Source organism: Culex quinquefasciatus, chromosome 3, assembly GCF_015732765.1.
Source record: "Culex quinquefasciatus strain JHB chromosome 3, VPISU_Cqui_1.0_pri_paternal, whole genome shotgun sequence".
In the NCBI taxonomy this organism is placed as follows: Eukaryota; Metazoa; Arthropoda; class Insecta; order Diptera; family Culicidae; genus Culex; species Culex quinquefasciatus.
In genome coordinates this window covers 196,448,944-196,467,585 of record NC_051863.1, presented here as the reverse complement: position 1 = coordinate 196,467,585, position 18,642 = coordinate 196,448,944, and the positions used below count along the sequence as shown (strand labels likewise).

Sequence of the window (18,642 nt, the reverse complement as noted above, 5' to 3'; positions counted from 1 at the left end):
TATTTTTATTGTTTACATCAAAATAATCAAAAGTTTGAGGCCCGAACCAAATCGGCTTTTTATTGCGCAATTGGGTACTAAAGCCCTGTGTCAATTTTTATGTACAACGGTAAAAAACACGATTAAAAACCATTTCTAATCAGTTTTTTCATTTTAATGCAAAAAAAATTGACTAGACAACATTTTTTCGATGAATCAACTATGGTCCCCTTGGAACGAGCTGTCAAGTAGGAGCTTTTCTGTCAAGAAGGACCGCGAGGTTAATTTTTCAAAATTGAGTTAAAAATCCATTTTAAACTCTTTGTGGTCGTACAAAGGGTCATTGTACTCAGAAAAATAAGCTTTATCGCTGTAAACAATAATATCAGCAATCTAAGCTTCATTTTAGGACCCAATTCTCACTAACTTGGACTTCGCACTAAATTATTGCTATCGATCGCACTATTGCGACTCGTCAAACTGGCTTGGGAAATTTTAATTTTCTCAAAAAATGATCAAAGCGAGCCGATGTTGCTCACCTGTCAATCGCAATTTTAAAGTGCGAATGTCCAGTTTGGTGGAAACTGCGACTGAAAATGTAAATAAACAACTGTTGGTTGCCTAGTTTTTGGAAATTTTGTTGTCAAAAGTGCGAGAGAAAAGTGCGGGCCAAATCCAAGTTACAGTGCAAGGATCAATACATTAAAAATTATTTTTTGCTGAGATTTCATAGAAAAATCGCACTTATTCTGTTCACTTATTCAAGATGCCAAGAAGTAATTGAATCACAAATTATGTTCAAAAAAACAAACAATAACCGCCATTCTTCGCAGGGGGAGGTAAACAATCCAAAGATCCCAAGTTCGTGGCCAAGCGCCTGGAGCGCAAGCAAAAAGTGGCGATTCGCCAGAAAAAGCAGGCCCCAATCGTGCGGAATGCCATGCGGAACAAAGACTGTCCCCCGCAGGAACTCCGGAAACTGTTGCGTCGAGTGCCGGACGTGCTCGCCCACAACCCGAACTTCCAGGTCGTGCGCTTCTGTCTGCCGGACTATCCGCGCCAGTGGATCCAGCAGGAGGAGGAGGTGGACCCGTTTGCCGCGTACATCAACGACGCCTTCCGGGGACAGAACTACGTGCGGTGGCCGCTGGACGTGCATGTAGGCTTGCGTCGTCTCTTGCATTTTTTTTAAATTTTAATCTTCCGTTTTGTTTTTTAGTTGACCGGAGGTTACGTGCTGGTTCTGCTTCCGGACGGTCCTAGTGCAGAGTTTGCGCGCTCGTTGCTGCCCGGCTTGCAGGGTTTCTTCGGAACGGGAATTCGAGAGCCCAGCTGGCAGGAGGTCGAGCGGTTCCACGCCAGCTGGTCCGACCGGAGCCCGGGAATGTTTTCGCGCCACCAGAAGAGACCGCAGCAGGATTGAAGGGGGTTATTTGATGAATTTTGATGCAAATAAATAGGATTAAAGGACTTCTTTAGGGGTTTAGTTTTAATATATTCGATAAATTACAGACAGATTACAGCTAAAATGGAAAAGCGACTCAAAACTACCCAACTCAACGTCTAACCCGTGTCCGACGTGCACTCCGAAGAGTCGTTCGAATTGTCCGTCGAGCTGCTGTGCGTCGAAAGCAGCGACCGTCGCTTCGGATCGCTCGGCGTCGTTTTGCCTGACTTGCGGTTCTCCGGGCTCTGCTCCATCTTCATGTAGCTCACGGTCGTGGACGCTTCGGCCACCGCCGGCTTCTTCTTCTCCTTGACGGAGCCACGTTTCTGCTTTTCCGTGGCCTCTTCCGCCGCCGCCGCCGCCGTGATCACCCTCACCGGGGTGCCCGTTTTGCTGGGGGGGCACTCGTCCAGCGTTTCCGCCCGGCTTCCGGTGTCGATTTCGTCCTCCTCGTCGAAGCAAACGGACCGGTTTTTCGCCTCCGCCTCCGCGAAGGCCTGCGGATACTGGCTGCCGAGTTTGGACTTGATGTTGCGAATCTTTTTGAAAATGTAGTCCAAATCTTTCTTCATGTCGTGCAGCAATTTTGTGTGCTTTTTGAAGTCGTCCGTCGCAATTTTGAGCCGACTTTGGCTGAGCGCGTTACAATTTAGCAACATTTCGTTGGTTTTCTCAAATCGCTGCAACCTAAAAAATAACACACACAAATTAGTAAAATTCAGAAAAATCGATAATCCCTCAGAAACTTACATCTGCTTCTGGGCCCGAATCATCACCTCTACGTCGGTTTGGTTGACCAGCCCGGCGAGTCCCTGCACGAAAACCTCCGGTGCCGTGTAGTTCTGGAAGCACTCGATGCTGAACTCACTCTCCGGCCGACCCGACTGCATGCTGCTGCTCATTTCCGAGTTCATCATTTTGACGAAATCGAAGATGAAAATTTTGGAACCGATTCTTCAATCTGATTTATTATTGATTTTTGCCTCGAATAAGGAAAACAAAACAAAAATAGTGAGCTGTCACTTTTCGGTGCCCTTTAGAAACGTCAAGTGTTTGCCGAATTTTGAGGAATACAGACTTTTCTCAAGCTGCAGAATCATTGGTTGTACAGAGGCGACTCGCTAATCCGATATCGGTTCCGAAACATCGAGCCAAACCATTCATTAGGGTAAAAAACCTAAAACCGCGATTCGAGAAAATCGCTTGCAAAAAGTGGACAACTTGTTTCAATTCCTATTTAAAAAAAAAGCTTGACTGATGGTATTTTTACTGATGATACGATAAAACACATCGTAATCCTCAACACTTCTTGCTTCTTAATTTATGTTGATTTTCGCAATAAAACTCATAATTAAAAAAAACTCGTTTTTAGGCCCTTAAATTTTCACTTTCCAACTGTAGTTCACAATGAGCCATTTCTAAATGCAGGGTTGTTACGGGAAAGTCGAAAAAAAAATCGCGACCAACATTCAAGAAATGTTATTTCCAAACAAAAAAACTTATACAGGAAGTATCTGATAAAAAAATTAAACTCGTTTTATGTTTGAAGGAATGAAAGCAAAAAATCCTTTTAAAAAATACCTCACGAGACATCAAGAAAAGTGTCACAAAAAAAAATCTTTTTGCAAATCAGAGATTTAAGTTTAGATTTCGAAATTCTAAAAATTCAAAATCCATTAATTTTAATACAGATTGTATTCCAAATTCCTCACTAAAATTTTATTCCGAAACAAATTGCATTTCAAATATTTGAAATATTTTCTTCGTAAATTTAAGAATCTAAGAATTTAAATTTTATTTGATATTTTTGAGATTTCGTTTTTTTTTGTTTCCAAAATAATTTCAAATTTTATATTTTTTAGTTTTCAAATCATGATTTTTTTTATTTTGATTTTTTTAATTTTAATTATTTTAATTTGGAATTTTTGATTTCTCGTTTTTTTAGTTTTGGAATTTTTAAATTACGATTTTAGAAATTCGATTTTTTTTTAAATCTGAATTTTAAAAATTTTGTTTAAAAAAACTGGTAAAATATAAAAAAAGTTTCGAATTTTTGAAATTTGAACTATGAATGATGGAGCATTAATTATTGAATGTTTTGATTTTTGTATTTTTCGCTAAGAATGTTTAAATTTAGAAAAAAGTATTTCTACGGGTAAATCAAAGGCAAATATCCACTATAAAATTAAAAATAAATAAAGTTAAAAAAACATTACTCAAAACTCAAAAGAAATTACATATTCAGAGCCGGATATATTAAGAAATGAGTTAAGTGTAGTAATAATTTTATTTAAGAAATTCTCAACCATACATTTAAAAAATAATCTCTACATAATCTTCATCTTAATTTTTGACGGTTCGTATTAAGAAAAAACAAAAAAAAAACATTTTCAGAAAAAAATCTATTAATAAGGAATTACTTTCATGTTATTAAGAAAATTATTATCAAGAATAACGAGAACTTGTTTTTTTTTCATTGAGTGCAATTTCAATTCTAGCAAAATAATGTAAAAGGGCCGAAGCCGAAATGTAAACAAAGAGTCTATCCTGCTCACGTCAGTTGATGTTTGCATTTGGAACGAGCAGGATAGACTCTTTGTTTACACTTCGGCTTCGGCCCTATTACAATGTTTTGCTAGAATTGAAATTGCACTCAATGAAAAAAAAAAATAAGTTCTCGTTATTCTTGATAATAATTTTCTTAATAACATGAAAGTAATTCTATCTATTTATCTAATTATTTATCAAAATTGCCATCCGCGCCTGAGCAAAATTAGTCAGCAAAGCCGCGCGTTACTAGGCCATTTCTAAATGCAAATTTCGAAGAGAACTGAAAGGGCACTAAAGAAATAATGAGGAATTCAGTGGAAATTTTGATGATTGGTGAAGTTTTGTGATTGAATAGTGTAAATAAGGTATGTGAAACATGAAAATTCTTCAAAAGTGTACTGAACTACAGCCGCGGTCTGGCGGGTGAGATTGGGTCATCCAAAAATGCTGAAGTGTGTATGACCCAATCTCACCCCTGATGACGGTACTGTATTTTGATGAAGTTATTTTCTGCAGAAATCCTTGGTAAAAAGTTAACCAAACTTTTTTTAAGTGAATAAGTGTTTAGAATGTATGAAAAGTTCACTTTAAAACTCAAAAAGTTCCTCAACTAGGAAATACTAACGAAAAATAAAAGGGCACACTTGAACATCTAGAGTTTTTTTTTTTTTTTTTGAAAAGGTCCAATAATCCAAATTTCCAGTTTTTGCTTTCTGGATGTTTTTGAATCCGCCTTGAGTCAGGGGTATTAAAAAACACCCAAAAAGCAAAAACTGAAAATTTGGTTTATTGGACCTTTTACTGATGACCTTTTCCTGATGTTTTTGTTTTGGTTTTGTGCCCTAATGAAATGTTTGGCTCGAACTGACCCCATAATTATCAAACTGCGACCTACAGGACTACAGGAGCCTCATTTATTCTAATTATATTGCGCAACAATACATTTGATTGTTAAACTAAAAGTTAGAAATGTTAATTCAGTACTCGTAGATTCAGAATCTACCCGCGTGACGAAAAAAAAATCAATTCGGTGTTCGTCAATGAAAATAAAGAGTTAATCAACAAAATAAGAAAACGCCGTCGAGATCGTCTAGTTGGCCTTGGGTTTCGGCACGCGCAGGGCACCACCCTTCAGGTACTTGGAGAACATGTTCGGACTTCGCTCCTCCCAGCCGTCGTGGAACGTCTTAATTTCCTCCAGCGAAGGCACCCGCAGCCCTTCGTCTGGGAAGCTGCTGTTCAGCTTGTCAAGCAGTCCGTTCACATACTCGGCACTCGCCTCGTCTTGCATCAACAACAGCAAGTAGCCGCCCACGTTCTATGATTAAAACAAGAAAAAATAAAACGTTTAATTTTTTTAAAAGGCTCACTCAAACACTAACACTTACGTTCGAGTAAATTGGCTTTTTCGCCCCATTTCGCGAGCAATCGTTATTGACGAATTGGATAAGGTGTTGAATCTCCTCCGTGGATTTCATCCATCTCGCCGGGTAGTTCGAATAGCAGAAACGCACCGGCACCGGGTCCTGATGTTTCCACAAAGCCTCCTTGCACTTTACGCTGCGGAACATATTCCCAATCTCCTGATGCGGGCAGTTTCTTGCTTTCAGCCTCTCCTTAATCGGTTCCTGGTATTTGTTGCGATTCTGGAGCATCTCAAACTTGGCCGCCTTCCGCAATTCTTTCTCCGCCGCGCGTTTGACCGCTGTATCGAAAGAAAAAAATCGTAAATACGACTAAAACCGAAGTAGATTCACTGGTCTGGCAACCCTGTGTCAAACTAGCGGTGGTTTACAGTAAAGCAAAATAAAAATGGCTACCGCTTTTTTTTTGTTTTGTGTTCACAACTAATAATTATTACGACTTTTTAATTTATGCAATGAGCAAATAAATAAACCTGTTAAAAGAAATCCTAAGGGCATAGCTTCTGAATGTTTAAAAGGAGTAGGCCATGACTGTGCGTACCACGAGTTCAGAGCTCCAACTTTTGCGGCTTGCTTAGAAAAAAAAACTTATTTTTTCAATAGTTACCTACCCTTTTTAGACGGCTGCTTGTTGTTCTTGTTTTTGGTGTTTTTCTTCCCCATCGTTGCGTTGGATTATCCTGGGCGATTACTTCTAATAAAGTTGATAAATGTAATACCAAACTCCTCCTAACTTGAACCAACGCCGCCAAAGAACTCGATAAAAGTGGAGTCTTTTGTTTGATGGCAGCTCCTCCTTAGCAGAAGCCGCGGCCGTTCAAGGTACATCCAAGTCAAAGGCAGTGCAGACTTGTGAGCAGTGAGCCCGACAAGATTTCACCCATTTGTACCCAACATTGGGTTGTTGTCGAATAAACACTCAAAGTCAAAAGTATGCTTTTTCAACTTTACACCGTAACATTGTAACACCGTAGTATGGTTACACCGTAACATCGTTACACCGCAAAATTCGTTACACCGTAGTGTGATTACACCGTAACATTGTTACACCACAACATTCGTGACACCGTAGTTTGGTTACACCGTAACATTGTTGCAGCTCCTACTAAGGCTTTCTAGGCCCAGTGAAAAAAATATAATTTAACTCAAAAATGACGAACTCCTCGTCACAGTGTCCTGATGCAAACAATGATCGAGCTGTAGCTGTCACAGCCCTAAGAAGTATGTTGGCTGACATATCGGGCAGTCAGTCAAATAAACCAGCTAGAAGTCGCTTGACAAAAAAAAATTGCTAAAAAGAGATAGGAAACCTGATGCAAACAAACGTCCAGCTGTCATGTAAACATACTTTGAATGTGTTGGTAAATTTCTGAGTAGAAAGCCTTCTTGATAGTTCGTTCCAAGGGGACCATAGTTGGTCCATCGAAAAAATGTTGTCTTGTCAAAAAAAATTTTTGCATTAAAATGAAAAAAAAGTGATCAGAAATGGTTTTTAATCGTGTTTTTTACCGTTGTACATAAAAATTTACATAGGGCTTAAGTACCCTAAAATGAAGCTTAGATTACTGATATTATTGTTTACAGCGATAAAGCTTATTTTTCTGAGTACAATGACCCTTTGTACGACCACAAAAAGTTTAAAATGGATTTTTAAATCAATTTTGAAAAATTAACCTCGCGGTCCTTCTTGACAGAAAAGCTCCTACTTGACAGCTCGTTCCAAGGGGACCATAGTTGATCCATCGAAAAAATGTTGTCTTGTCTGAAAAAAAATTTGCATTAAAATGAAAAAAAGTGATCAGAAATGGTTTTTAATCATGTTTTTTACCGTTGTACATAAAAATTGACATAGGGCTTTAGTACCCAATTACCCTTTCTCTTAGGCAAAGACAAAAATAAAACATGCCAGAGCTGCTTCTTTGGATCAAAACAGGCTTTCAAGAACTCATTGAAGACAAAAATACATCAATTATCGATATTTATAAATAAAAATAAAGTCATTTGCAATAAAGTTTCCTTTTTATGTATAAGGCTTTCTAGGCCCAGTGCAAAAAAATATAGTTTAACCCTAAAATGACGAACTCTTCGTCACAGTGTCCTGATGCAAACAAAGACCGAGCTCGAGCTGTCACAGCCCTGCGAAGTATGTTGTCTGACATATCGAGCTATCAGTCAAAAAATCCAGCTAGAAGTCGCCGGACAAAAAACTTTTGCTAGAAAGAGATAGGAAACCTGATGCAAACAAACGTCCAGCTGTAATGTAAACATACTTTGAATGTGTTAGTAAATTTCTGACTAGAATGCCTTATTAAATTATTAAATTAACCCCTAAATCCGAAACGTGAGCGTCCGACAGTGGCAGGACATTCTAAATAACAAAGTCGCCGGAAAACGGCCCGACAACGGCCCGTCAACGTCGATTTTCTCAAACGTCGATTTCGACGATCGTTTGACAAAGTGTTGCATATACGCACGAAAAGGGCCCGAATTCCGTCGGACAAACCGACGGAATTCGGGCCGTTTTGTCGAGCCGTCCGGCGGTTTTCGGGCCGTTGTCGGCCCGTTCCGTCTGTCAGGGTTGACTTATGAGATTCTGCCTTTTGGTATTCGATCTTTTGAGAATTCTGCTTTTCGAGTAATTAGGCCTTTTGAATTTCGGCCTTTCGGTATTCGGCTTTTCGTAGGAGACCCAAATTATCAAGTTCAAATACTTATTCTGGTGTAAAGCTGTCTGATTTTTTCTGATAAAAATATTATTAGATTGTTGAAAAGTTATAAGGCTTTCTAGTCAGAAATTTACCAACACATTCAAAGTATGTTCACATGACAGCTGGACGTTTGTTTGCATCAGGTTTCCTATCTCTTTCTAGCAAAATTTTTTTGTCAAGCGACTTCTAGCTGGTTTATTTGACTGACTGCCCGATATGTCAGCCAACATACTTCGCAGGGCTGTGACAGCTACAGCTCGATCATTGTTTGCATCAGGACACTGTGACGAGGAGTTCGTCATTTTTGAGTTAAATTATATTTTTTTCACTGGGCCTAGAAAGCCTTATTTAGCGAATTTTGATGAAAAATATTTGTCTACGTTGCGTTAAATTTACACAAATCTATTTTGATTAGATTGTTATTGTTGTCTATGTTAGTGAGATTTATTTAAACGTGCATTGTCAAAAGTCTTTTCTCTTTTCTACTCCCTGTGACTGTGCTTTTGACTCTGACGCACACTGTAACTGAAAATCACACTGTGCTGAATTCGTTTTTTTCAGTTCGACTGCGATTACACAAAAAAGTGTAATCGTAGTTGAACTGAAAAAATCGTATGGGGAGGTGCGAAAACGAACTTAGCAAAGTGTGATTTTCAGTTACAGTGCAGCAGAAGACAAGAAGCGAGTTAAATTTTTTTCGTTCAAACGACGTGTTTTGTGCATTTGGAAAAAAACTATCAAAATCGAATAAACAGTGAGAAAGATCAAGCACCTCACCAACCCAACATGTCCTGTCTGAACCTGACGCGCTGCTTCGGCGGAAATCACACGGACCAGCCGGCAACTGGCGCTGGTGGTGGTGGCGTAGCGCCAGCCCCGTCCGCACCGAAAGCCGGCGACTCGATTCAGCGCTCGAAGCCGTACCAGGATCTGAGCTACGAGGTGCCAACAGGTGGAGCGCCCGGCAACTGGACCGAGTGCCAGCTTGACGAGACACTTCCGGCGGAGGAGCCAGCAGCAACGGTGGGGGAAGGTGACGAGGGGCGGTGAGTCAATCAAGTGGTAAAAGGGTTGCTTGGATTGAGTTTGACGGGTTGAGTTTGTTTTGTTTACAGCTCGCTGCTGGATCGGTTGCGGCTGTGGAAGCTGTGCTCTCGGGAGAAAACTCCGGAGGAACTCGAGATTGAAATGTTGAGAAAGGAGAAGAAGGAAATCTTGAAGGCGCTCAAGAGTGAGTACAGTGGGAAGTTTGAGTGGGGGCAAATTAATAGAATTCTTCGTACTTAGACTATGGCATCAACGACAAGCGGTTGAATCTGGCCAAGATAAAAAATCTTCGCGCCAACATCGAACAGGTGCTGGAACAGGAGCTCAAGAAGTTGCCGGAACCGGTCGAGATGCAGGACATGAAATCATCCGGTTCGAAAGCGATCGCGATTCCCACGCTGGAAACCAACGTGGACGAGGTGCTGCCGCCGCTGGAGGAAGCGTCCGTGGATTATCCGTTGACCCAGCCGGATCCCGCTCCGCAGACGGTGGGCGACGGGCGACGGGAGATGGTTCTGAAGGGCGAGCGGAGCATGAGCTGGAAGCTCGCTTCGCCGATCAACATGCCGGATATCGAATGAGTGCGAGACATCAAGGTAGGAGCTTCTGTTATCTGTTCCAATGTCATTCTTATTTTTTGGAATTCTTGACTTTCTGCCACATTTGGCCAGAATTGTTCACACTGTCGTCCTACTTAAACTTGTTGATAATTTGAAATAAAAACAAGACAATATTGTTAGTGATGACATTTTTATTGTTCCGCTGACCTTAAGTTCTTTATTACACAATTCATTTTCAATGAATCACAGTACATTTGCTTGTCCGTAAATAAGTATAAAAGAAAAAAAAAACTAAATGTTTAACAGCGAAATAAACTTCCACTCAAGTACTTCTCTCTCGGACGGATGGATTGACGCTTTGCCGATATAAACTCTGCAAATTTAGTTAAAACTAATGCTAGCAAAGACACAATACTTGATCGGATCTCGGATGGAAGACTAATCATAAACATTAAGGATAAGAATGTTGATTGTAGTGGTAGCTGTTTGTGTGTTCACAAACCTATTTCTATTTTGGGGAAATTATACCGAAGAATACTTGCAGGGGGAAGGAGGTTCTTAACAGGAAATCATTACTCAACTTTCAATACTAAGTTTCTGCTGTTCTCTAACCATGGTTAACTTCTACACTAGCTAATTTATATGACAGAATTCATATATTCAGTGTTCAATTCTTTTATTGCTGCGTTTTTCTACCTCAAGGCAACCGTTTTTTCTTCTCCAAGTGCACTTTAGTTTGTCCTTAACCGTTCCAATAAATAAAATTGGCAATTCCTAGTACTATCACACGCACACTCACGATTCAATTGGAATAAAAAATACTTTCCCTTTGTGCGTAGATTCCTCTCTCTCCTTCTACAGTGTAGTACGATTCACTTTTTTAGTCAAATTACGATCATCCTCATCAACCGTTGTGCTATTTACAATCAGTACTTTTCAAGTGTGATACTTCTAACAGCAAAGAAAAAAAAATCTTCTATAAACTCCCTAACTGACTACATGACTAAATAACACTTAAATCAGATCCGTTGATTTGACCGCGCGTGACGACGGGTGCTTTTAAGTAAGATCGTTTTTCTCGAGATTCTCCCTCAATTGCGTTTAAAAAATAAAAATTTAAGATAGAACAGAGATAAAGATTTAAAACAATGCTACACACTAAAAGAAAAGATGGAGGGAGATTCTAGACCTCGGTGCTGTGCGTTTGGATGCGGACCTTCTTAACCGTGCCGACGGTGCCGTTCTCGGAGTAGCCCGGATTGCGGATGCCCATGCCGTCGGCGTTCTGCGGGCGGGGCTTTTTCAGGCTGGAGCGCAGCGGCGTTCGCGTGACCGAGCCGGACCCGATCGTCGAACCGTTGGACATGGTCGTTACGGTGGTGTTCATCGACTGGACGCTGCCGTTGATGCTCGAGTACGGTCGACCGCTGGAGGCCGTGACGGCGATACCTGGAAGGATTCAACAAGTTTAGAAATAGTTTTTTTTTCAAAAGAAATTTAATTTCTAAAAATAAAATCGATAAAAAAACAAAACTACAAAAACCCTTAAAATTTGAGAATCTGATATCCTATTATTTAAAATTTACAAATACACTTCAGACTCGATTATCCGAAGGCCTCGGAGAAAATTCACTTCGGCTAATCGAATCACGAACAAAATTTTTCGTTGTCTTATTTTTGATTGTTGAGTTTAGGTGTAACCCACTACTCTAAAGTGGTTTAAATTTTTTTAATCCAGTAAAGCGCCCAAAATGGCGGTGATCAAATATTGGATTTTTTTTATTTTTACATTCAAATCTGACTAAATTATGGTCGCAGAATTCGAATAAGATGTTAAGAGAAAGAAAATTAGGAAAAAAAGTATTTTTTAATTTTTTCCTGGTTAGATTATCCATAATACTTCGTATTATCGAGTCTGGACTAGACTAAATTACCAGAAACTTCCAAAATTCAAACAATTTAAAGTCCAAACAAAAAAAACCCCACATTTTTTATAATTCTTCTACAATTTCTCTTTATTTTTTTTTTCAAAAAAGCGATACATTGTTCTGTTTTTGGCGGAATTCTGCCGAACTCGAACATTTAAGCTGAGTGTGCTTGAATTCAAAAATTACAATTATACAAAATACATAAAAAACCCAGAATAGAAACAACATAAAATTAAATCCAAAATTGCGGTTAAAAAAATCTGAAATTTAATATTTCTAACCCATAAAATCCCAACATTTAAAACTATTAACACTAAATACGTTTTAAAAATAAAAAAATCAAGGCTAAAAAAATAAAAAAGTATCTGTATTTTTTAAATGACGTTTTCCAAAACACGCTGATTCCAAATTTGTGAAATCTCAAATTTTAAAAATTTAGATATTCTATTTTTTAAATAACTCGGAATTCATAATTTTTAATTGGATGCCTATGTGCTCTTCTATTTAAAACTTACAAAATTCTAAGTTTTGAATACATTCCAAGGTCCTAAAAATTCAAAAATTTCAAATTTTCAGTTATTTAAACATTTAAAAAAAATGCAAAAAATAAAATAAAAGTACACACATTATTTATTTCTGTTTAACTCTTGAATTCCCGAATCCCATGATCCCCAAATTTCCATGTTTCGAAATTCTTCGAAAATATTTTATAATAAATTTCCAATATTTTTAGAGGTTAATAAACACACATATAAAATGGCAAAATTAATTTAAAAAAAAATGTTTTTCAGGTTTCACAAAAATTTAAAATTCTCTTATTCTCAATTTCCGTTTACCCAAGTTTGCAAAATCTGATAATGCTAAATTGAAAAATTCTTAAATCGTTCAATTCTAGAAATGAAATTTTCCAATATATTCCATTTCATTAAAACAAAAATTTAAAAAATATCCTAAAATGTTAACATTCTTAAAAAAATAAAATCAAAATCTAGAACTATCGATTCTATCGAAATCCATCGATCACATAGCAGTTGGCATATCAGCACTTTGAAGTTCAATTACAGCTTCTTAAAGGAGTTTTCAATTAATTGTAATTAATAGCCTAAAGGAATGTGACAAGCATGTTTACATCTAAAGTTTTGCAAAATAGCACTGTTGTTAATACTATTCAAGTGAGAAACAGGCAATTGGATGAAAATTAGACCGAATTCTTAAAAGAGGTATTAAGCTGTGACAAACAAACAAACTAACACTTTTTCGTGTTTGATAGTTTGCCAAATTCGCAAACAAAGCAAATTGTATGCAGGCTGACGTTTCTGCAAACAAACAAAGTACACAGCAAAAAAAGTATTAATCTAGCTGCGTGTAAAAGGCCTGGGTGTAAAATTAATGTTGCATTATTTTATGAAATTATATGTAATATTACACCCTGAAATATGTAGCCTATCAGTATGGGAAACCTACTTGTCCGAAATGTCAAGCTCATGTATGCATTTATCATTTTCATTCCTCATCGGTCTGATAGCCGAGCGGGCTTAGGCGCCAGACCGTACTGTTGGTGCTGGGTTTGAATCCCGTTGGTTGCAACTTTTTTTTTGTTTTTACAAAACTTGTACATGCAGAATGTAATATTAAGTGTCTTTTTTGACGAAGGTGATGTGCATGCTTTTGCATGCGATTTTACCATCGGATTTTTTGCTGTGTAGGCAAACTATCAAAAAGTGCGAGTTTGTTTGTTTGTCATCAGTCTAATACCTCCTTAACCTGCCAAACATACGCAAATTTCCCCTACTAACTTCTAGAATGTAAAAAGCTAAAAAAATTTAATTTTTCAAATACTTTAATTCCAAAATGACTCCAAGATTAAAAAATTCTTATAAATTTCTTAAATTTGTATATTCCCAATTCCCCATTATTTATAATTTTCTAAATGAGGAAATTCAAAAAAATCAAAATTGCAAAATCTTAAAAATCTTACTAAAAAATATAAAAAAAAGAAAACAATTGAAAAAATAGAACAAAGACGTTAAAAAACATAAATTTAAAGACATTTTTTAGTTCGGAAACTTGAATTAAAATGTTAAATCTTAAAATCATTTTCAACTTAGAATTTTAATGGTTCGTTTTTCTAATTTGAGTGGCCCGAGTGTGGAGGACGACACAAGACGACGCCTTCAACAATTTAGAAAATCCTCAAATTGTAAAATAAGTTGAAAAATGTTTCGAGAAAAAAGAACAAAATGGTTTCTAAATTTTCACAATTCAAAAATTCTTGAGTTCTCAACAAAACACTTAAATTTGGAAAAAAAAAACTTAGTAAAACCTTAGTATTATTACTTGATGTTCTCAAACTCACCATTCGGCGTGTCCCGGAAGCCCGGATTGTTGTACGTCGTGGACCCGTTGCTGGTGACCATCATGGTGGGATCGCCGTCGGGCCGCTTCGACAGGATCTTATCGTACAGCGACAGCACGAGCAGCGCCAGCGACAGCCCCACCGTCAGAATCTGCAGGTAGAAGGAGATTCCGCGCGTAATGCGGTACCCCGTCCGGTCGTCGTCGGTTTGCAGCGCAAACAGGCCGGCCGCGGCGAGCGACAGGAACGTCGCCAGCACCACCAGAATCAGCTTGACCGTGGTCAGGACGGCGTACCGCATGCAGATACGGTCGCGCGATGAAATCATTGCAATCTGCAGGATGCTCAGCACGCAGTTGATGCCGAACAGGGCGCAGGCGGCCACCGCCATCAGGCCGCTGGTAAACACGACACCTGTGGATGGGGAGAAGTAGAAGGAGGGAGGGGTTGTTATCAGGTTGGAAGTGCGATGACTCGGAGACGGTTGGAGATAACGAAAGCGGTATTTATGATCGATGGTTGAGCAGATTTGAGATCAGTTGATCAAGATGGCTTTTACGATGTGGATTCAGTGGTTTACAGTAGCAGCTACGCTGCTAGTTTCAGTCTTTGCGATCCCAAATCCCTACGAACCATTCATGAAAGGACCCAGTAATCCGTTAAAGGCCGGTGTCAGCGGAGAACCTCTCTTCCTATCGCCGTACATTGAAGCCAAAAGGATAGATCAAGCACTGAATCTGTCCGCTGTCCAGCATCCCTTGTTCCAGGACGTCGAAAGCTACTCCGGATTCATCACCGTAGACAAGCGGTACAACTCGAACATGTTCTTCTGGTACGTTCCGGCTAAGAGTAATCGCGCAAACGCTCCGGTCATTGTCTGGCTCCAGGGAGGTCCGGGAGCTTCTTCACTGGTGGGACTCTTCGAAGAGCACGGTCCATTCCGCGTTCGCAGTGATTTGAGCGTAGATAAGCGACTCTACTCGTGGCACGAGAACCATCACATGATCTACGTGGACAATCCGGTCGGATCGGGATTTAGCTTCACCCAGAATGACCTCGGCTACGTGACTAACGAAATCGAAGTGGGAATTCATCTGTACTCATTCCTCACTCAGTTTTACTCAATCTTCCCGCTAACGCCCAACCCTCTCTACATCGCCGGTGAGTCGTACGGTGGCAAGTACGTTCCGGCCTTTGGACATGCCTTGCTTAAAGCTAGCCAACCGAATCTACGTGGAGTAATCATCGGCAACGGGTACACCGACCCTTTGAATCAGCTTGCCTACGGCGACTACCTCTACCAGCACGGATTGATCGACGACCACGCCAAGGCCCGGTTCGATCGGGACACGGCCACCGTCATCAACCGAGCCACACTCCAGGACTGGACCGGCGCGAAGCGAGTCCTCGACGAACTGCTGGACGGCGTCGATGGACACGCTTCGTACCTGAAGAACGTGAGCGGAATCGCATCGTATTACAACTATCTCCAGGTTTCGGAGCAGGACGTCGATGACGAGGAGATGATGAAGTTCTTGCAGCGAACGGATGTTCGCCGAGCGATTCACGTTGGAGATTTACCCTTCCAGAATGCGGACGATGCCGGCAAGGTGGCGCAGAAGCTGGCTACGGACATGCTGAAAAGTGCGGCACCGTACGTTGAGGCTTTGTTGGCGCGGGTTGACGTGCTGTTCTACAACGGTCAGCTGGACGTTATCTGCGCGTATCCGATGGCGGAGAATTTCCTTCGAAAGTTGTCGTTTGGAGGTTCTGAGGAGTACAAGAACGCCGTTCGCCAGGTATATCGCGTTGACGGGGAGGTCGCTGGATATCTGAAAAGGGCCGGCAATCTGAGAGAGATGATGATCCGTAACGCAGGTCATATGGTGCCGAAAGATCAACCCAAATGGGCGTTCGATATTGTTAGTTCGTTTACTCATGGTAAAATTTGATAATAAAAATGAAACTCTATAAACTAACAACATTCAACAAGATCCTCCCTGAGTTATCTCCGTCTAGCTGTGTCTACCAGCTTGTTTACATTCGATGCGAGCTGACCCAAACGAAAGTTGCGCTGCGATTGATAGTGTGAGTTCTTCACAGTTTGCCTTCAGTCGTCGCCCGGAGCAGTCCCTCAGAAATTGCTCTTTTGTTCAGTGTATCACTTCGTTCTAAAGAAAGGCAAAAGGAAAGAATTCCAGCCTAATCGGATTATCGGCGTTTTCTCCAAATGATTTGCGGTCGTTCGTTGGTGGCGGCGGTGCTGCTGACCTCCGTCATTTTCGTGACCGTTGACGCATCGTTTATCAACCCGTACGCCCGGTTCTGGAAGCGTCACCGTGGGTTATCTCGCGCCAGCAGTGGGGACAATGGCGAGCCTCTATTCGTGACTCCGCTGCTGGAAGCCGGTAAGGTCAAGGAAGCTCAAGCGGCGGCCCGCGTCAATCACAGCCGGATCGTGGGCTTCGAGAGCTACACCGGCTTCTTCACCGTAGACAAGCGCTACAACTCGAATCTGTTCTTTTGGTACTTCCCCGCGAAGAATGTGACCGCGGATACGCCGGTGCTGCTGTGGCTTCAGGGTGGACCCGGGGCCTCGTCGCTGTTTGGACTGTTCGAGGAGAACGGACCATTTTTCATCTCGAAAAACTTGAAGGCGGTCCCGCGGGAGTTCTCCTGGCATCACAACCATCACCTTATCTACATCGACAATCCGGTTGGAACCGGGTTCAGCTTTACTGATAGTGAGGATGGGTACGCGCGCAACGAGACGCAGGTCGGCGAGAATTTGTACCAAGCGCTGGTGCAGTTCTTCCAGCTGTTCCCGCAGCTGCAGAAGAATCCGTTCTACGCCAGCGGAGAATCTTACGGAGGAAAGTATGTTCCAGCGATCGGCTATACAATCCACAAGAAGAATCCTACCGCCAAGATCCGCATCAATCTGCAAGGACTGGCGATCGGCAACGGGTACAGTGACCCTCTGAACCAGATCGATTACGGTGATTATCTGTTCCAGCTGGGATTGATCGATTCCAACGCCAAGGATCGATTCGATCGAGATGAAGCCGATGCGGTGAACTGCGTCAAAAACAACGACTACGACTGCGCATTCAAAATCATGGACGACCTCATGGACGGAGACACTGACGGAACGTCATTCTTCAAGAACATCTCCGGCTTCGACACGTACTACAACTACCTCCACACTGCCGAAGATCCAACGGACGAGTTCTACCTGGCCGCATTCCTAAAACTGCCAGAAACCCGAAAGGCACTCCACGTCGGCGATCTGCCCTTCCACGATCTCGAACAAGACAACAAGGTCGAGCAGTATCTTCAGCACGATATCCTCGACTCGGTCGCACCCTGGATTGTCGAACTGCTGGCCAACTACCGCATGCTGATCTACAACGGCCAGCTGGACATAATCTGCGCGTACCCGATGATGGTCAACTACCTGAAGAACCTCCCGTTCAACGGAGCCGCCGAGTACAGAACCGCCGATCGGTACATCTTCTACGTGGACGGCGAAATCGCCGGTTACTTCAAACTGGTCAACAACTTGCTCGAGGTGCTCATCCGAGACGCTGGCCACATGGTCCCGCGGGATCAACCCAAGTGGGCGTACGTCATGATCAACACCTTCACAACGGTGCGCGCCTTCGACGAGCTGGACTAAGGTCGCTTACCTGACGGCTGGAACCGCACGACGTCGCCGCATCGTTCCCGGTAGCTCAGAACCTGGCACTTTTGCCACGGACCAAAGTATCCTCGATCCTCTGAAAAGAAGTAAAAATAAATCATTTTAACACAACACTCCGCGATGACGCTGTAGTTGATGACCCACCTCCCCCTCGACTGTCGTAGTACGCCCAGATTGGCACACCAACCGCCGTGGCACTGATCACCAGGCACAGGAAGCCCAGACAGGTCACTAGCAGTGCGTAGATGTTCGGCTTGAGTCCGGCCATCGTGTGTGCATCGTCGGCCGCGATGTGACTACTGCTGCTGCAAAGACACATAAATGCGTTCGATTAGATTTGGAGTTTGAATTCAAAAGTTCAACAACGCGGTGCTTTATTGGGTTTGAGACTGCTGGCTGGTGTGGTGGCGGACGACGTACGTGGAATACGGAATTAGGGGCTGGGTGTAGAGTGCAACACCTGCGCGCGGGTGACCATTTTGGGTTTATGGAAGAGAAAGATCACAATTTGGTTTGCCTTACTGTGTGTGTTTGATGATTCGTCATTACTGGGACTCTTAACTCGAATTGAATGACAAACGGTTAACAAAGCACTGAGTTTTGATTGAATTTAAAACTTTTATGAAGATTCTACTCTTACAATAATTTCTGCAAAATCTGCACTAATAGTATTTCGTCATAACTAGCAATGCATTCATCTTATGCATTTTGTTTGTGCACTTGACTTCTAGCAAGCGACATTGGCCAATTCTCCGGGAATTACCTACAATTTGTCACGGTAAAGGTGTTTTTGTGTGTTGATAGCACAGCCGTCCTTGGCAGTTTGAATACTAGGTTTCTGCTGTTTTTGCCTTCCTCACCTCACGCAGGAAAGGCTTTAAAATTACTCGAAAATTTTAATTCTTAATTTGATATCCTAGACCCACCTTCACGTATACAT

General features: G+C 41.3%; 7 protein-coding genes across 7 annotated transcripts in view; 4 read left to right on the top strand and 3 right to left on the bottom strand.

The window, feature by feature from the left end:
- Positions 1-575: 575 nt before the first annotated feature.
- On the top strand, positions 576-1,457 carry LOC119769512. The gene is made up of 3 exons (XM_038262248.1): positions 576-755; positions 813-1,138; positions 1,199-1,457. Exons 1-3 carry the CDS (start codon positions 746-748, stop codon positions 1,400-1,402), a joined length of 540 nt encoding a protein of 179 aa, XP_038118176.1. The 5' UTR covers positions 576-745; the 3' UTR covers positions 1,403-1,457.
- LOC6042834 (kxDL motif-containing protein CG10681) lies at positions 1,454-2,414 on the bottom strand. Its single transcript, XM_001870796.2, has 2 exons — positions 2,177-2,414; positions 1,454-2,113 (listed from the first exon to the last, which is right to left on the bottom strand). The coding sequence occupies exons 1-2, from the start codon at positions 2,341-2,343 to the stop codon at positions 1,543-1,545; spliced, it is 738 nt and encodes a 245-aa protein (XP_001870831.2). The 5' UTR covers positions 2,344-2,414; the 3' UTR covers positions 1,454-1,542.
- A 2,438-nt stretch (positions 2,415-4,852) lies between these two features.
- Positions 4,853-6,216, bottom strand: LOC6042833. The gene is made up of 3 exons (XM_001870795.2): positions 6,012-6,216; positions 5,365-5,681; positions 4,853-5,294 (listed from the first exon to the last, which is right to left on the bottom strand). The coding sequence occupies exons 1-3, from the start codon at positions 6,061-6,063 to the stop codon at positions 5,067-5,069; spliced, it is 597 nt and encodes a 198-aa protein (XP_001870830.1). The 5' UTR covers positions 6,064-6,216; the 3' UTR covers positions 4,853-5,066.
- A 2,536-nt stretch (positions 6,217-8,752) lies between these two features.
- On the top strand, positions 8,753-10,818 carry LOC119768720. Its single transcript, XM_038259481.1, has 3 exons — positions 8,753-9,154; positions 9,224-9,339; positions 9,396-10,818. The coding sequence occupies exons 1-3, from the start codon at positions 8,895-8,897 to the stop codon at positions 9,734-9,736; spliced, it is 717 nt and encodes a 238-aa protein (XP_038115409.1). The 5' UTR covers positions 8,753-8,894; the 3' UTR covers positions 9,737-10,818.
- The window catches only part of LOC6042830, a 34,546-nt gene continuing 25,792 nt past the window's right edge, over positions 9,889-18,642 (bottom strand). The window contains exons 2-5 of the mRNA XM_001870792.2: positions 17,847-18,007; positions 17,689-17,778; positions 14,000-14,413; positions 9,889-11,164 (exon numbers count right to left, since the gene is read on the bottom strand). Coding sequence (XP_001870827.1) covers positions 10,899-11,164; positions 14,000-14,413; positions 17,689-17,778; positions 17,847-17,970 — 894 coding nt within the window. The 5' untranslated portion in view covers positions 17,971-18,007 and the 3' untranslated portion in view covers positions 9,889-10,898. The remainder of the gene's footprint in view (positions 11,165-13,999; positions 14,414-17,688; positions 17,779-17,846; positions 18,008-18,642) is intronic.
- LOC6042832 (vitellogenic carboxypeptidase) lies at positions 14,410-15,981 on the top strand. Its single transcript, XM_001870794.2, has one exon. It carries the CDS (start codon positions 14,548-14,550, stop codon positions 15,949-15,951), a length of 1,404 nt encoding a protein of 467 aa, XP_001870829.1. The 5' UTR covers positions 14,410-14,547; the 3' UTR covers positions 15,952-15,981.
- LOC6042831 (vitellogenic carboxypeptidase) lies at positions 16,081-17,815 on the top strand. The gene has a single exon (XM_001870793.2). The coding sequence runs from the start codon at positions 16,230-16,232 to the stop codon at positions 17,676-17,678; it is 1,449 nt and encodes a 482-aa protein (XP_001870828.1). The 5' UTR covers positions 16,081-16,229; the 3' UTR covers positions 17,679-17,815.

Excerpts from the sequence above, each read along its gene's own strand:
- LOC119769512 (XM_038262248.1), top strand. Across the intron at positions 1,139-1,198 it reads GGTGGCCGCTGGACGTGCAT|TTGACCGGAGGTTACGTGCT; the intron begins GTAGGCTTGCGT and ends TTTGTTTTTTAG.
- LOC6042834 (XM_001870796.2), bottom strand. The coding sequence starts at position 2,343 with ATGATGAACTCGGAAATGAGCAGCAGCATGCAGTCGGGTCGGCCGGAG. Across the intron at positions 2,114-2,176 it reads ATTCGGGCCCAGAAGCAGAT|GTTGCAGCGATTTGAGAAAA; the intron begins GTAAGTTTCTGA and ends GTTATTTTTTAG.
- LOC6042833 (XM_001870795.2), bottom strand. The coding sequence starts at position 6,063 with ATGGGGAAGAAAAACACCAAAAACAAGAACAACAAGCAGCCGTCTAAA. Across the intron at positions 5,682-6,011 it reads CAAGCAGCCGTCTAAAAAGG|CGGTCAAACGCGCGGCGGAG; the intron begins GTAGGTAACTAT and ends CTTTCGATACAG. Across the intron at positions 5,295-5,364 it reads AAAAGCCAATTTACTCGAAC|AACGTGGGCGGCTACTTGCT; the intron begins GTAAGTGTTAGT and ends TTTTAATCATAG.
- LOC119768720 (XM_038259481.1), top strand. The coding sequence starts at position 8,895 with ATGTCCTGTCTGAACCTGACGCGCTGCTTCGGCGGAAATCACACGGAC. Across the intron at positions 9,155-9,223 it reads GGGGAAGGTGACGAGGGGCG|CTCGCTGCTGGATCGGTTGC; the intron begins GTGAGTCAATCA and ends TTTTGTTTACAG. Across the intron at positions 9,340-9,395 it reads AATCTTGAAGGCGCTCAAGA|ACTATGGCATCAACGACAAG; the intron begins GTGAGTACAGTG and ends CTTCGTACTTAG.
- LOC6042832 (XM_001870794.2), top strand. The coding sequence starts at position 14,548 with ATGGCTTTTACGATGTGGATTCAGTGGTTTACAGTAGCAGCTACGCTG.
- LOC6042831 (XM_001870793.2), top strand. The coding sequence starts at position 16,230 with ATGATTTGCGGTCGTTCGTTGGTGGCGGCGGTGCTGCTGACCTCCGTC.